We start from the raw sequence: 14,916 nt of genomic DNA on the forward strand, positions 1-14,916 counted from the left end.
CTCATGTGCCAGAGGAGGTTTAGGCGGTGGGTTCTCTGCTGCAGCCAGGCTAGCAGCAAGGGGTCATTGAGAGACAGATGTGTCATCCCCAAGCATCTCCGCTCTGCAGGGGGGGGGGGGGGGGGGGTGACAGACTGGAATGACACCAGCGGACATGTAACAAGACCAGAAGCTGACGGGGATGACAAGTATGTGACAGCCCAGCCGCCCGATGTTTCTATGTTGTGGAGTGAACCGGCCTCTAGTGCAGCATGAAGGGCGATGTCTGGGACTGAGAGCGAATCCGTGATACTGGATAATTCATGCTTTTCCATTTGTGATTCAGGTCATTGTTATCATGATGAATGTGGATACAATGTGGATTTATTGTGTTTTGAGTTACTAATATATTTTGGAATTTCATAATGATGGAATTTCACAATTATGATCTTTCAAGTTCAAGTTCATAATATTGAATCGAAGATGCATTAGTCTACATATTGTCAACCTTATCTTTAAAAGCGGACATTATGCAATGCACAAGATTGTATTTCCATGTGCAGGCACAGAATTAGCATATAGGCTTCACTTTGGTTCGACAAGTTCAGAGATGACCTAGTCCTTATCGCAGCAACCAGAGTTTGATTCCTGCCCTTGCTCTTTTGCTGCATGTCTTCCCCACTATCACCCATATCTTCCCCTCTTACCCACTCTTCAATAAAAAGGATAAAACCTTCAACAAAAAAAGTTCAGAGATGGCCCATGTCCAATAGAAGGAAGTTGAGACCAATTGCATTGGTGGATCTTAACCAAGTACATTGACTCTAGCATGAAACTGAGCTGCTTTTATTTTTGTTTGGAATGGTGTGACCTCCACTCCACTGCATTTTGAAGCAACTATAATAGAGTTGACTACATTATATCAATTTGGTCAACTCAGTCGTTACTTTTTACTTGAAAAACAACTGTTCAATTTAACGTATAGTGGTTAATAAGCAAAAGTGGTGTTTCTGAAAATGCACGGGAAAAATATATATGAGACACAAATAACGCTGTGGCCTGTTTTCTAATTTCGCCATAAAACGTTATGTAAAACAATATTCCCTATTTATCAACAACTATAAACAGTCTTGTGATCGTTAGGCATGCAGGACACCCTTAATCCAGCAATTGTCAGGTGGAGCCAACAATGAACCGGTGCGGCGCTGAGTGGTCCTCCGAGCACCGCTAAAGTGCCAACGGTTCAGTACTCGGTAGTGGCGGACTTAGCGAGGGCCGTCACATGATAGGCATTAATGGTGTTAGGCTGATGATTGTTACAGTAGCATTAGGTCATCGCTGGCTCCCACTCGCACTGCCGGTGTGCCACACTGTCTGTGAATGTACTTCGTGAATCGTAATGCGGTAAACGCACGCCTAGATGTGTAAATGTACAGACGCCATGAGCACAGATCTGAAATATAACTCTTAACTGCTATTTGACAACTGTTTTTTATCTGGGCGGTAATGGTCTTTTAATAAGGTGTGGGATCTAATTGCAATACATGCAGCCAGACCATAACTATGAATATATTTATATATACATTGCCCATTTTGTAGGCCTACATGACTGAGTTAAATCTTTGTGCCTTCTAGAATTATGCATACTTCCATGAAATAGAATATTATAATAGAATATGTAATACTATATTTATTGTACATAAATACAGAGTAAGACCGACAGACAGACAGACAGACAGACAGACAGACACACGCATGGTTGGTCTCGTGGTTGGGGCCACACACACACACACACACACACACACACACACACACACACACACACACACACACACACACACACACACACACACACACACACACACACACACACACACACACAAAGGCGACAGACAAAAGCACGGTCAAAAGTAATTAACACAAAAACACTCCTGGCAACAAGGGCGGTTGAGATGCATGGCTCAGGCTATTTGAGGAGGAGGGAACGGAGTGTGTGTTTGCGTTTATTTTCTGGGTGTGAAAAGGAACACTGCATGGAATCTGACTGGGATATGACCGGATCGGAAGATCAACTACAGTATGTGTCTGCACAACAACATTGTGTACATTATGGGTTCTCTCCAGGCTGCACGGGTGCCTGTTGTTCTGACCTATCGTCTACCATACCCAACTGAGATGAAGGGCGAGAGATCAACGCAACACTGCGTTTCTTCCACCTTCCTATTTTTTTTTTCCCATACACTGTTGTTGGTTTTACACTACTTTACTAGTTAGCCCAAGCGGCCATCCAAAACAACAGTGAATGAATTTTGATATTTTGCTGGGGGGGGGGGGGGGGGGGCGCGGGTCAAACCCCCTCACGACCAACCACGAGACCAACCATGTGGACACGACACACACACACACCTTTAGCCCCTTGTCCTTCGCATTTTTCGACACCTCCACTCTAATGGTATCCGCCACATGTGACTCCTTGTTAGCCTGTTATCATGTGATGTTCCTGTATGTTTTTCTAAGGCAGTCTCCCCGAGCCAGCTCCCCTTCCGTAATGCTCTGACCTTCTCCTGCGGCCTCCCACTCTTACTGTCTCACCTCCCTCTCTCGCACACACACTGTCATTCAAGGGGCTCCAAAAATATGCCCGGCAGCAAAGCCTTCGTGGAAGACTCCAGGCAGGGGCGTCATGGCGAGTCACTTGTAAGACGACCCATGCTGCAGGTGAAAGGAACGGTATGTCTTAGTGTGGGCACTTGACAACTACTCATTAAAAAGTACATAAAGTACAACAAGGGAGAATGGTAACCTTGTGTTCTGATTACTGGAGCTATTCTACCCGTGGCACAGATTTTAGTTGTTACTCAGATAGACACGTGGACATTTCATGGTCATGTTCGAAGAAAGCGTGGAGGGATTTAATAAATCCATCAGTGATTAATGCATTTTTTTTTGCAAAAATGTATGTTTGTGCACTTAAACATAAACAATCTAAAATGTTTTATCTATATAATAGCTTGATCAAGATACAATTATTGATGCTACTGCACGGCAGCCAAGTTATTAGGCGTATAGTACTTTACCATTTGTAACCAGTCAACAGCTTGCCAAGTGGACGTGGAATTGTCTTTATTTTCTCTGAAAGAATAGTGCCAAATCTAACAAAACATTCAAAACAACGCCATAATCAGCGATTACGGCCAATCATAACAGGCTTATAGTCGAACTATGATCATTATTGAAACAACCAGGTATTGGGATTATTTGGGAGAGCAAAAAAAAAAGAAAAAAAAGAAAAGCCTTTCCTGGCTAAATAGGGTTTAGATCAAACAACAAATAAACACAGATAAACAGCAAACTGACTAATTCAAGAAAGGCAGTGAATGAAGGGCACTATTCTACTGCTCCCCTCACACTAGTCTCCAGTAGGCAGGGGATGAATAGTGCAGTGTTTGTATAATCTTGTTGGGCTGCCATGCAGACTACTACTACTACAGCCTTCATATAAACATAAGGCACATCTGTAGGTTTTTACCCTGGCTTATGCCACACGAAATTGCCTCATGTAAGCCTGTGTATTGGTAAAGTACATAATTTATATGTAAGGGATAATGCCCGACGAGGTGTCCATTATCAGGAATTAATGGACGACGTGGAGGCGTGAACCGTCCGACGCGAAGGGCATTATCCCGCTTATACCACGGTCACTTACCAACGGTGACCAAATTAAGACCATTAATTTATATTTTCATGCGTTTTACAATCTGAATATAAAGTTTTCCACAAAACATACATTTGTTTCCCTGGTTACGCCTGAGGGTCCGACTAATACCCGGAACCACCATTACACGCCCGTTGGGTTCTCATGCAACGGAAACGTTGTTCACTCCTCCAGTAATTAGGACGGACCATAGCTACGACTTTAGAACGGGAGGTAGCGGGAGGTATTATAGTCCGCTGAGCTTTGTTTTGTTTCCCGTTGCTATGGTTACTACTATTTTAGAGACGATACGCCAGCTAGCGCATTAATTGAGAACGGTAAACAGACAATTTGACGGAACTACTTGTCCAGGTGTCCGTATATCAGGAGTTAATGCACACCCTGCATCCAATCAGAATCGAGTATTCCCGCAGACCGTGGTATAAGTATTGTTGTCTAACGTAGTACAATACTGTTATCCTGATTAAACTGTTTTATGAACAGAAAAATAATCAGTAAGAATAGTATTAAACAGACACAGGTATTTAATATTCATATTCTGGGTTGATTAATCCAGTTTTCCTTCATCCACATTTTATCTGATAGGTGGACAGATTATTGGAGAAAACCATGTATCTATCTTAGAACCATATCTCTATCTTAAGTTATTGTGGATGTTTTTCTAACATTATTCACCATACAATTGCATCAGTTGTTCAATAAGTGATACCTCTATCAAACTAATTTAAAACAAAAACATTGGCTGTTTACATTTTCCCAATCCTTTAAGATCAAATAACTTTTCTCTGTGCAGACGGAAGAAAATGTTGATACAATAGCGCCATCCTTTGGACAGACCCCATATAGGCCTATTTAATGAATCAATGTCATGGCACGTTGAAAAATGCATTAAAGGTTGAGTAGTATTACTTTTTGGAGATAATACCTATTATTTAAAAAAAAGTAAAGATCACAGATCACACAAATGCACCCTAAAGTAATTGCATACCCAATATTGGATGAAGTAGGAATGAATCAATAGCTTTTGGAAATCAACAGAAGGATTGGTGTATCCAATCTATTGCTTAGGCGACTCCAACGTGATGGTCAGAAAATGGGTGTCTCCAAGAGTTGCTACTGATCCTATACCGCAAGTACGTGTGGTACATGTAAACCCCCCTGTTTTGATAGTATTTTGATAAAGTACGTCTGTTGTGGGTGAGGAAGAGAAGTCCAAATGGAACATTCTAAATGTGTCCGGATACTTTCCAGTGGCGGTGCCAGTTACGTTTCATCACCCTAACCCCGCTCACAACACAAACACAATATTAATATAACAACCGTTGCACAGCGATTTAAATAGAGCCAAACACGCACGCACGCACACACACACACACACACACACACACACACACACACACACACACACACACACACACACACACACACACACACACACACACACACACACACACACACACACACACACACACACACACGTTAATTGGGTTTTGGTTCCCTGTCAATATTACTAAAGAATAACCTACGGCAGTTAAAGTCCTAACCGATTGCATATAAAGTGCTACAATTCACAATTTAAGCGGTTAAACAAAATCATCATAAAAGAGGGAACTATCTCCTAATGTTATCGAACTCCATTAAGCCTCTTCCCTAAAGCCCTGGAGAAAAAGTAGGTGCAAATTATTTTCCTTATCTTCACGACAGACACAATCTTCTGTAAATTCAGTGAGAAATAGATAACAGTTTTTTGTTCTTGAGGATCAGCAGTAGAAGGTACAGCAGGCATACGGCTGCAGGTCACAAAGCAAAGAGTTGGCTCACTTCTCAAAGAACATGAGAGTCGCCTTCGATCGACAACGTTCACTGATCTGAATCAACTGAACCGCACGAGCAGTGACTGGTTCCATAAATGACGCCAACGATTCTCCTCATCCCGGTCACACCTGGGCCCCAGTGCACTGTACGTCGGGGGTGTGGCCTCGGCCCCCCCGGGTCAAGCCGCTGGGCCCGCCTCCCGGCGGCGTTCTGTCTGGCCGAGTCTCCCTGAGTCGCCGTGCCAACGGAACGCCCCTCTGCCGCGGCGGCGCGGCGGCGGCCGGCCCTGGCTCGTCCCCCTCCCCCTCACTGCTGCCAGACCCGCACTCGTACGACAGGCCTCCGTCCACAGATGCCCCGCCTCCTTCCCCCGCGGGCCCCTGGCTGAGCCCCAGCTGGGAGAGGGCCTCTTCCAGGGACGGTGACGACGCGGGCGAGGGAGGCCGGGCCACGTGGCCGCCGAGGATCGTGCGAGGTCTGAGTGGGAGGACGGAGGGCAGCGCCCCGACGCCGGAAGGAGACTGCGCCCGGCCCGGGGCACCGTCTGCGTCGGCGCCGTCCGCCGAGCTGATGCGCTCCGGTGCCGCCGCGGAGGGTACCACCGCCGCGGAGGGTACCACCGCCGCGGAGGGTACCACCGCCGCGGAGGGTACCACCGCCGCGGAGGGTACCACCGCCGCGGAGGGTACCACCGCCGCTAAAGGCACCACCGCCGCTAAAGGCGGGCCGACGACGGGGTCGGCGGCCGCGTCGACCTCGGGCTCCAGCCTCAGCCCTGCCACCCCTTTCTTCGGGACCCCCGCGGCGTCCCGCTTCATGCGGCGGCGCCGGGCGGGCTGGTTCCGCCGGTACTGGACCATGTTCTCCAGGTCGGCCACGTACAGGGTGCCCGCGATCAGCATCTCCGCGCTGGTCAGGCCCTTGGCGGAGGCGTCCTCAAGCTCACGGCTGGTGCGCTCGTCGTACTGCCACCACCCCCCGCTCCCCCCGTAGTACCAGGCGTGGTCCCCTCCGTCGGCCCCCCCCCCCGCCGCCGCCCGCAACGCCTCCGGCGAGAGCAGCTTGGGCCTCTCCAGGAAGTCCTCAGGCACCTCCTGTCGACAGAGGGCACAGCGCTTGCTCTGCCACGAGGCGCCCTTCATGCACAGGAAGCAGAAGACATGGCGGCACGGGAGGCACACGGGGTGCACGCAGCTCTGCAGGCAGATGGCACACTCTGGGATGGACGCCATCTTAGAGGGGGCCGGGGCGTTAGGCGGGAAGTCCACGTCGGCAGTCTGCCATTCTGAAAGAGGGCACGTCAGAGAGCGAGGTTTGTTCTGATTAAAAGGTCAATGGATGTATAATGTTTCTGTTAATGTAAATTAACAACTTTGTATCACAACATTTAGTCGTGTTATACAGCTCTGTTAATACATAGCATGCTACTCAAAGCACAGGTAACAGAATATGCAGTGGCTGGAAATATCTTTGACACTGTTTATGTTTACAGGTTTAAGGTTACTTGGGAGTGGGCAAATAATATGACGGAGGGGGAGGTTAATGTTATTGCCAGATGAAGTTCTATTAACATACTTGTGTGAACAAACCATTGCGTGGATATACATAGTACCAAGCCGTTTCCAAAACAAGGTAGTTTGACTAATGTGTTTTATATAACAGGCAACGGTATCCAAACGAGGCGGCTGAGGGTTTGTCTGAGGACTGCAAGAGTGGGGCGTAACGTGAAGAGAGGGCGTGACTTGTAGTCCGGCAGGCTGGAGATGGTTTATTTCGGCCCTTCTTCTGAAACGCCCACCCAACTAGCTCCAAGCTAGCGATGGTGTGTAAACATACACGTATCATTATAAACGACAGATACGAAATAAAAATGGTACTACAGAGTGGACGTCAAGTTGGGTATAGGCCCCAACCCTTCTATATGTGACCGATGCAGCCATCGTTAATGGTCGTTGGAGTCTGGTGTATACTACGTAGCAAACTGGCTAAGCTAGTTAACTTTTTTTCTTAAAACAACGAACAACTCACCTGGCCTCCTGGCAAGTTTATAGATTGTTCCGTAAGAAAACGCACATGTGTTGTTATGCAGCCACGTTTAAGTCTATGGTACTGACTTGAAATAGTACAAATATAAAAAATGAATTGACGAAGTGCGTATGTCGCTTGCTTCCGTCTGGAACACACACCCCTAAAGTCCATACCGTGGTTCTCAGATAAATATAGAACAGATGTCTCGTCCACGCTGCTGGCCAATGGAGTCCAACGTCCGCACTGGCGGCCATCTTGCCACAGTCAGCTGCTCAACCATAACATTGTGCTGGTAGTGGTACATGTACCATCTAAATAACCATAACTTGTTCAATTTTCAACCGATTTTCAAACGGTTTGCTTTATTATAAACGTCAGAGATGTATTATGCCAATACTTAGGCATAATTGTTAGGTTCTAAAACATCAAGAAAGGCTGCATGTTGAAATCCCCACCCTGTACAGAGATGTATTTATGTAATTATAACCATGGGTTTTCATATGAAATTAACATTAAATAGAACAGATAGGTGCAATAAATACACACATGTTCAAGTTAAATCAATATATGGGCTACTAAAACGCTGAAACCCAGGCCAGCGTCAATCCTCTGATCCGATCCTCTTTCGTACAATGTACAAGACAAGACCTCTAGCAGTTTGATGGGCTGCGATCGCCTGAAACTAGCTGATGGCTGGCGAATGACCCACTCTGCTGGCCTGGTGACGACCCTCACTGTGCCCTCTGATGGGATCACCAGGCCTCCATTGTTTCAGGTGGTAGCTCTGGTCCTTGATGCCAGATGCAGCGCCTGTCACCAGGCTGGCACGGCAGACAGCACAGGACAGCTTCTTCAGAGCCCGTCTTATTTACAAATCCTGAAATTTGGGTTAGTTTAATATTGTAAATTATAATAATTAATAAGCATGGGGGAAATTAAGGGGAATTTTTTCTTTTTTTGGACTATCGTCAGATTGTTCTCCCACAGAGTTGACAGTTTAGCACTATCGGTTAAAGGCTAAATCGACTTTCAGTCAGCCTTTACCTGAAATGTACACGAGAGCGTTGTCCTCAAGACCATCGAAGCGGACCGGAAGGTAGCTGTGGTCGTGTACTAGGGCAGGAATGTCAGCAAACGGGAATGGAAGACCTTCTCCTGCTGCAGAGGATATATCTACAGGCTTGTAGAGCTGTCCATGACCGCTGCTGGGGACTCTGTCTCATCCTGTTCTGTCACATTGCCACTGCATGGTTTAACAACTCCACAGCGGGCCAACAGCTTTCTGAAGCCAGACCCATTTGAACTGGCCAGCATTAGGTTAGTTATTCCAGCCACCTTAAAAAAAACACAAGATATACGAGTATATTACAGATATTCAATATATGGCACGGATTAAAATGAACGACATCCCGTCGTCCCGGGGACGTAATTAATTGTGATCGGGAGGATCAATATTCTTTCTCGGGTCGAAGAGAATTTTGTGGGCACTGACTAATTTTTCTGTTTAAGTTTAACACTGTCGGTGGAAAAGACTTCGGCCTATGTTACAAGGTATATGGAAAAATGACTGAGCTTCGTTCAATCGGCTGGCGTGCTCCTGTTTGTGTGGTTCAGTGAGACGCAGAGACTGCTTGCAACAATGGTGACGGCCTTTTTAAACTGCCACGCCGGTTCGGTCGCAGCTTGGCACGCCCGGCGATTTCACCGTCTTATCTCAAGTTTCCTGGGGGGTAAAGGGGGTAAAAACCCCCGTACGTCACGGCGCAGGCTTTCTTGGTTCACTGGAGAAGTCAGGGCTGCGCACGGAGTCTAGACTAGAAATGCGCAGATGGGTTGTAATGTCATCCATACCCGCTGCCTAATATCAATATCCACCCGAAGCAATGTTTTTTTCAACAATTGATACCCGCACCAGCCCGATCATTGGTTGACCAGACGTCCCGATTTTGAGTGGCGTGTTCCGCGTCCCGACAAAATGCACGCTAAAATGTCCAACCACTATGAAATGTCCCCCGTTGTCAGCGATTACATAGCCAACGTGGCCTTATAATAGCCCGATCATTAACTAAAAGCCACGTAGAAAGAATAAAGCATCCAGCATATTTCAACAATGTGTGTGAGGGCATACGCAGCAGGGATGTTCGCACAGTGGAATGCTTATGGTAAACCAGCGGACGAGCGCTGGGCGGAGATGTTCGCGCATTTCAGACGCTGGGAGATTATAGAAAAATATAAATCAAAGTTATCAGTTTGCCGTTTGTCTAGTCAATATGTTAATCTACTTAACATTTATTTATTTCAACCGCGACCCGCCCGTAATTCCTCCAAGTAGGCTATTACTTTTTTTACGCAATCCACCCACCCGGTGGATTATCCTAACCTTTTTACTATATTATCAGTAAATAAGAACTCAAAATGTAAAAAAGATTATTGGGAAAATTCGGGACGATTTGGATGGTTCAAAATGTTACGGGGCGTTTTCCGGGACAGTGTTGAAAAAGTTGGTTTTACCCCCCGATATATGCTTTAAAATGTTTTACCAAAAATTGAAAACTGAAAACAATCCAAGCATTTGCTGAAACTTTGGTGTCACTTAGTGTTCCGGCTGGTAAAAATTAATTATGAAACCTACCGGATGCTCTGATGGAGTTAAAGAGAAGTTCCAAGTGGTCCTGGCTGAATCTGTAGGTCAGGACATATCGCTGTCCTTCAAGCAGCACAGGAACCATCATCATCAACGTGTCAATGTTTATGACGATGCATGTACCTGCAACATATTGCGTGTCAGCTTCAGCATGTGGCAAGCGTCCATCATAACAAAAACATTGTCATGGGTTACTGGATGTGGGAAATGGGTCTTCAAGGGCTCACAGGGGTCTGCTTTTAGATCGCACCCAAGTTGGGGGCACATACTGATATTTGATGCATGACCATCCATCGTCATGCACACCAACCACATCTGATGAGGATGCAGCTCTTCTAATGCATGCTACTAACACTTTTTGTGATTCTGGTGTGATGGACTTGGTCAAATAATATGCAATTGGAGCTTTCCAATAACCTTGAAGCCCAACCCACTTAAACACAAGAACCTCGGAAGCTATGTCAGTCTCATTCAGTCAATCCCCCATGTCCACATATCAAAACATTGTTTGTGTCCGATGATCATGTTAGATGTGTTTTTTGATGGACATGGCCTCCAGCATCAGAGTGACACATCCGTATTTGACCTCATCTTCCTGACGCCGTCTTTCCAACGTGTCCAACATAATTTTATTGTGACCAGGTCTGGCATCAAGAGAGCTCAGCAACCTTGTATAATTAAAAAGAAGATATTTAACCATGTAGCCATTTAGCCACTAACCCAAGCATCCCTATGGTGAAAATAATATTAAATAATATTGTCTGTAGTGCTTAATGTAATTCAGTGTAAAATTAGACAACATGAAGAATACCTTTGCAATGAACTGGGATGTGGCAGGTGAATATGCAGAGTATCTCTCAGGTAGTGATATGCCTTTGGACCATGCAGATGGAGCGTAAGGGCAAAATCTCTCTGGGCCTCGGTGTACTCTACGCCCTGCCTCGACAGGAGATGAACCGGAAGATCTGAAATTCAATTAGAAAAAGTGATTCAGTAGGTCTCCTTTTAATAGTAACTAGGAAGTCAACAAAGAACATAAAATACACAAAATATCCGATGTGATATTTATATTTTACCTGAGTAGCAGTCAAGCTTGTCTTTCAGCTCATCGTTGATGAGATTTTTCTCCTTCAGTTCCTCCAGAACAGCCTGCATGTTGTTCTTGGCCCGGTTCTCTCTCCTCAAGGCATTGCTCTTCTCCTGCTGCAGTTTCCTCACTCTCGCTGAGGCTTCTTCAAGTTTGGCCTTTATAGCCTTAGGGCAAGCAGGCAATGCATACAAGTGGTCAGTGGCCTGGCGCTTGTGGCTCAATCTGCTCTCTCCAGTGGCTCCCTGTAGTTTTGGCAAAATATACAAATAATAGTAAAACGGAAATTAATAACTTACTTTTTCAACAATAAAAATCTTCACTTTTGAATTCTGTGAGCCTGAATACATTTTTAGGTTCTCCAATTCTCCAACTGAAAACACAACAGCATACTTTTATGCTTCTCCACTTATAAGGCGTTTTGTGGCTCTGGACAAAAATATGAAAGGTTGCCTACCCCTGGGTGTAGTTTTAATGTTCACACGTGTTTATTCATTCCAGTGTATGAGTGACAGAGAAAGCCAGTGGTTTTCAAACTTTGAGTACCACCTCAAATAATATTGGGCTCTTAGACTACTAAAACCTGGGTACCATCAAGATAAAGTATTTCATGTAACAAGCCATATGATGCTCTAATTCGTTTGTGAAATTTCCACATGCAAATACTCACAACATCAGGGATCAAGTCCATTGCCAGGTTGTCTTCCGCTCTTTTAGAAGTGGTTGTGCTTCTTGTTGCTACCGACTAAAATAAACATAAGTAAAGAAGTTTTGAGTATCTAAAATGTGCTGTAATAAACCACATATTATATAACTTGCAGAAACAAAAACTAAAGTGTGACATTTAATCACATATTTATATTGATCCATCAATCGTATACACCTTAAATTATTGTTGGTCAATGATACACATACCCTTTGAAGACGAGCTGTAAAGTTGAAAAGGGTTGGCACAACACCATCTTTAAGCCGGACCGTCTGCCCCAGCCTGTCAAAGTCCTCACTCCTGAAGTGGTCACTGCAGAGCAGAGTCCTGTCAGAGGCAGCAAAACCGTCCCTTCTTAGGGCAAGTTCCCACTTAATCCTCCTCTCTTTGGATTTGGGAAACCTTTGAAGTGAGAAATGTACCCAGCTAAATTAATTATTGTCAACATTTTCAAGATTAACCACACTGAAAACAATAAAAAAAAAGGTGACCAGATTTTCATTCAGTGATTTTGTTAACCAACATTCTAAAAAGCCTTGTGTCAACAACGCTCTAGCAATACTATTATGTAATACTAGCCCCGCTGTTCCTGTGAAACAGGACCTCTATTGTATATACTTCCACTAAGTAACTAACGATTATCCTAAAAATAAAGTCATAATATTGAAATATCCTACAGGTGAAAGGTGATCCCAAGGGTTCTCGTTTCGAGAGTTCGTCGATTAGTGCATCCGTAGGCCGCACAAAAGTCTGGCATCTTCACTTGTCAGCAATTTCCTGTAGAATTCATAATGCAAGATGTTTTTAACAAACGAACCCGATTGGAAAGCATGTGCAACTTCAGTTTAATGATGTTCAACTTAAATTATATTGAAAACAAAGAGCAATTCTGCCTCTCCCATCGATGTAAAATGACTGGGTAGCTAGTAGCCTAGCCGTGATACACAACTAAGCTGCACTATCAAGTCGCTGCAATTTCAACATGTGCAAGCATCCATAATTATAACCACGTTAATAACGTTTGTAAGAAACCAAACCGTTTGTAAATCCGTCAAGGTTTCAGCGAGATATAGGCCGTAAGGTGAACACGGTTTTCGTTTCAGCCCGTTCCACTCACTGGCATCTACACAATCTTTAGCTTATAAAAAAGAACGAGTCGTGGTTAGTTACCAAAAAAAAGTTCGTCGCTGATTTTCCAGTCGATTGTCTATATGGCTTTGTTTTATGCAGAACTAGAGACTTCAGAGCGTAATAAGATTTTTGTCGGGAGCCGTGCAACGGTTCGACACGTGATCATGCTACACCAATGAGAAGGCTGCTTTTTGACAACAGAATGGAAAAATGGCGGCTCCCGTGTGGTTAGAAACAACGTTAATGATAGAGGAAAACACCCGAACATCCTCAAAAGTGGGCTAAATTAATTCTAATTCGTGCTGTATACATAGCCGCGTCCAAGAATAACAATGAGGCAAATATACGATAATGTTATTTTTATGTTAAGTCATTTACATCAAGTTTGACATACATGGGAATACACATTACTGACGATCTTACATGGACTGTGAACACCCAGCACACCGAAGAAATCAAGGCAAAGACTGTACTTTCTACATCAGCTGAGGAAGTTCAGAGCATCCGCACCCATCAGCTGTGTGTCCTGACAGCATCACTTGGTATGGGAACTGTACAGCCTGTGACTGCAGCACCGAATCATCAGAGCATCTCTCCATATTCTGCAGGAGACCTACAAGAAAAGACTTACCTACCACGTTAATAAGGTTTGTAAGAAACCAAACCGTTGCGAAAACGGTTGAAAATGTAGCAAGTTGTGGTTATTTATAAAGTACATACAGTACCACTACCAACACAATGTTATGGGTGAGCAGCTGACTGGCAAGATGTCCGCAAGTGCGGACATTCTAGACGCCGCCGTAAGACAGCTAGTGTTCTATATATCTACACACGTAGGTGAAGGGTTTTATTTTGAAAACGTTGCGAGATACCACCCAAAGGCTGTTTAGAGTAAAGGCGCACGAAGATTTTGTGTGACGGCTGGTTTAACCGCGGATGAACGAATGGCGGCTCACTTGACCGCAGTAGATGGCCGCCTGTGATGACAGACGTCGCCGTAAGGTCCTGCTTGCTTCACACCGCCACGGTGTGAAAGCAGCTTACATCGAGTGCTCTATATATCTATGGTTTAGCGTACCTGGATGTGCCTGGGAAGAATTAAAATAAACCCATACTGCAGTCTGATACATATAACCGTCCACAAAAAGGTATGCGAAGGCACCATGTGAGGTGACCACACTGATTTCATTGAGTAGAAAAATCTCATCCTCCAAATCTGGCCCTCTCCATCCAATAAATGCCTAGACTCAGCAGACGTTTCATAGCTACCAGTATAGTCTACTTATATTATTTGGTATAATTTTGGATAGAGGAACATTTGTGTGCTGTATGATGATAGGAGGAGTAGGCTATTAAGTAGCCTATGTTCCAGTTGTAACTTTTATTTTTTTAATATATTCACCAGATGCTTTGTACCAATCAGACCAATGCATTTGATGTTGTTCATTTGAAGAATAACATACTGAGAATGTTGGAAATACTCCACACATCACATGCACATGAAGTAGCCCTACTCATCCGACAAGTGGGTGATAGACCTGCCTAGTAGTGTCCCGAGGCACTGCTCACTATTGATTTACCAACCCAAAACCATACCATAGCTTTAGTATTTTGTCACATGATACCTAGGGGTATGGAGATGAATGCGGGGCATCTAAAGAAGTCATGGAGATGTGGTCCAGGAAGCTAAGAATCATGGGAACTTTGGCTGGAAAATACCTTCTATTGGGCCTAGGAAGCAATGTATCTACAAGGAAGGACTTTGAAAGAAAATGGGCAACGTGAATTAAAATAAGAAAAGCAATGCTTAA

General features: G+C 44.7%; 1 protein-coding gene across 3 annotated transcripts; it reads right to left on the bottom strand.

Annotated features, from left to right (window-relative positions):
* Positions 1-3,085: 3,085 nt before the first annotated feature.
* Positions 3,086-10,309, bottom strand: rnf146 (ring finger protein 146). Of its 3 annotated transcripts, XM_060041211.1 has the most exons (4): positions 10,170-10,309; positions 8,791-8,872; positions 8,582-8,750; positions 3,086-6,794 (listed from the first exon to the last, which is right to left on the bottom strand). In XM_060041211.1, the coding sequence occupies exons 2-4, from the start codon at positions 8,833-8,835 to the stop codon at positions 5,632-5,634; spliced, it is 1,377 nt and encodes a 458-aa protein (XP_059897194.1). In that variant the 5' UTR covers positions 8,836-8,872; positions 10,170-10,309; the 3' UTR covers positions 3,086-5,631. The 3 variants fall into 3 exon arrangements, with proteins under 3 accessions (XP_059897194.1, XP_059897195.1, XP_059897196.1); XM_060041212.1 differs by lacking the exons at positions 8,791-8,872; positions 10,170-10,309 and adding an exon at positions 7,538-8,414 and having other exon boundaries at positions 8,582-8,720; XM_060041213.1 differs by lacking the exons at positions 8,582-8,750; positions 8,791-8,872; positions 10,170-10,309 and adding an exon at positions 7,308-7,531 and having other exon boundaries at positions 3,086-7,266.
* Positions 10,310-14,916: the final 4,607 nt, after the last annotated feature.

Source organism: Gadus macrocephalus, chromosome 21, assembly GCF_031168955.1.
Source record: "Gadus macrocephalus chromosome 21, ASM3116895v1".
Taxonomy (NCBI): Eukaryota; Metazoa; Chordata; class Actinopteri; order Gadiformes; family Gadidae; genus Gadus; species Gadus macrocephalus.

What these genes read in the sequence shown, in the direction of transcription:
- rnf146 (XM_060041211.1), bottom strand. Translation starts at nt 8,835, where the DNA reads ATGGGTCTGGCTTCAGAAAGCTGTTGGCCCGCTGTGGAGTTGTTA. An exon ending in GGCCCGCTGTGGAGTTGTTA is followed by an intron (nt 8,751 to 8,790) that starts AACCATGCAGTG and finishes GGATGAGACAGA; the next exon opens with GTCCCCAGCAGCGGTCATGG. An exon ending in CGCTCTCGTGTACATTTCAG is followed by an intron (nt 6,795 to 8,581) that starts GTAAAGGCTGAC and finishes GCCCTCTTTCAG; the next exon opens with AATGGCAGACTGCCGACGTG.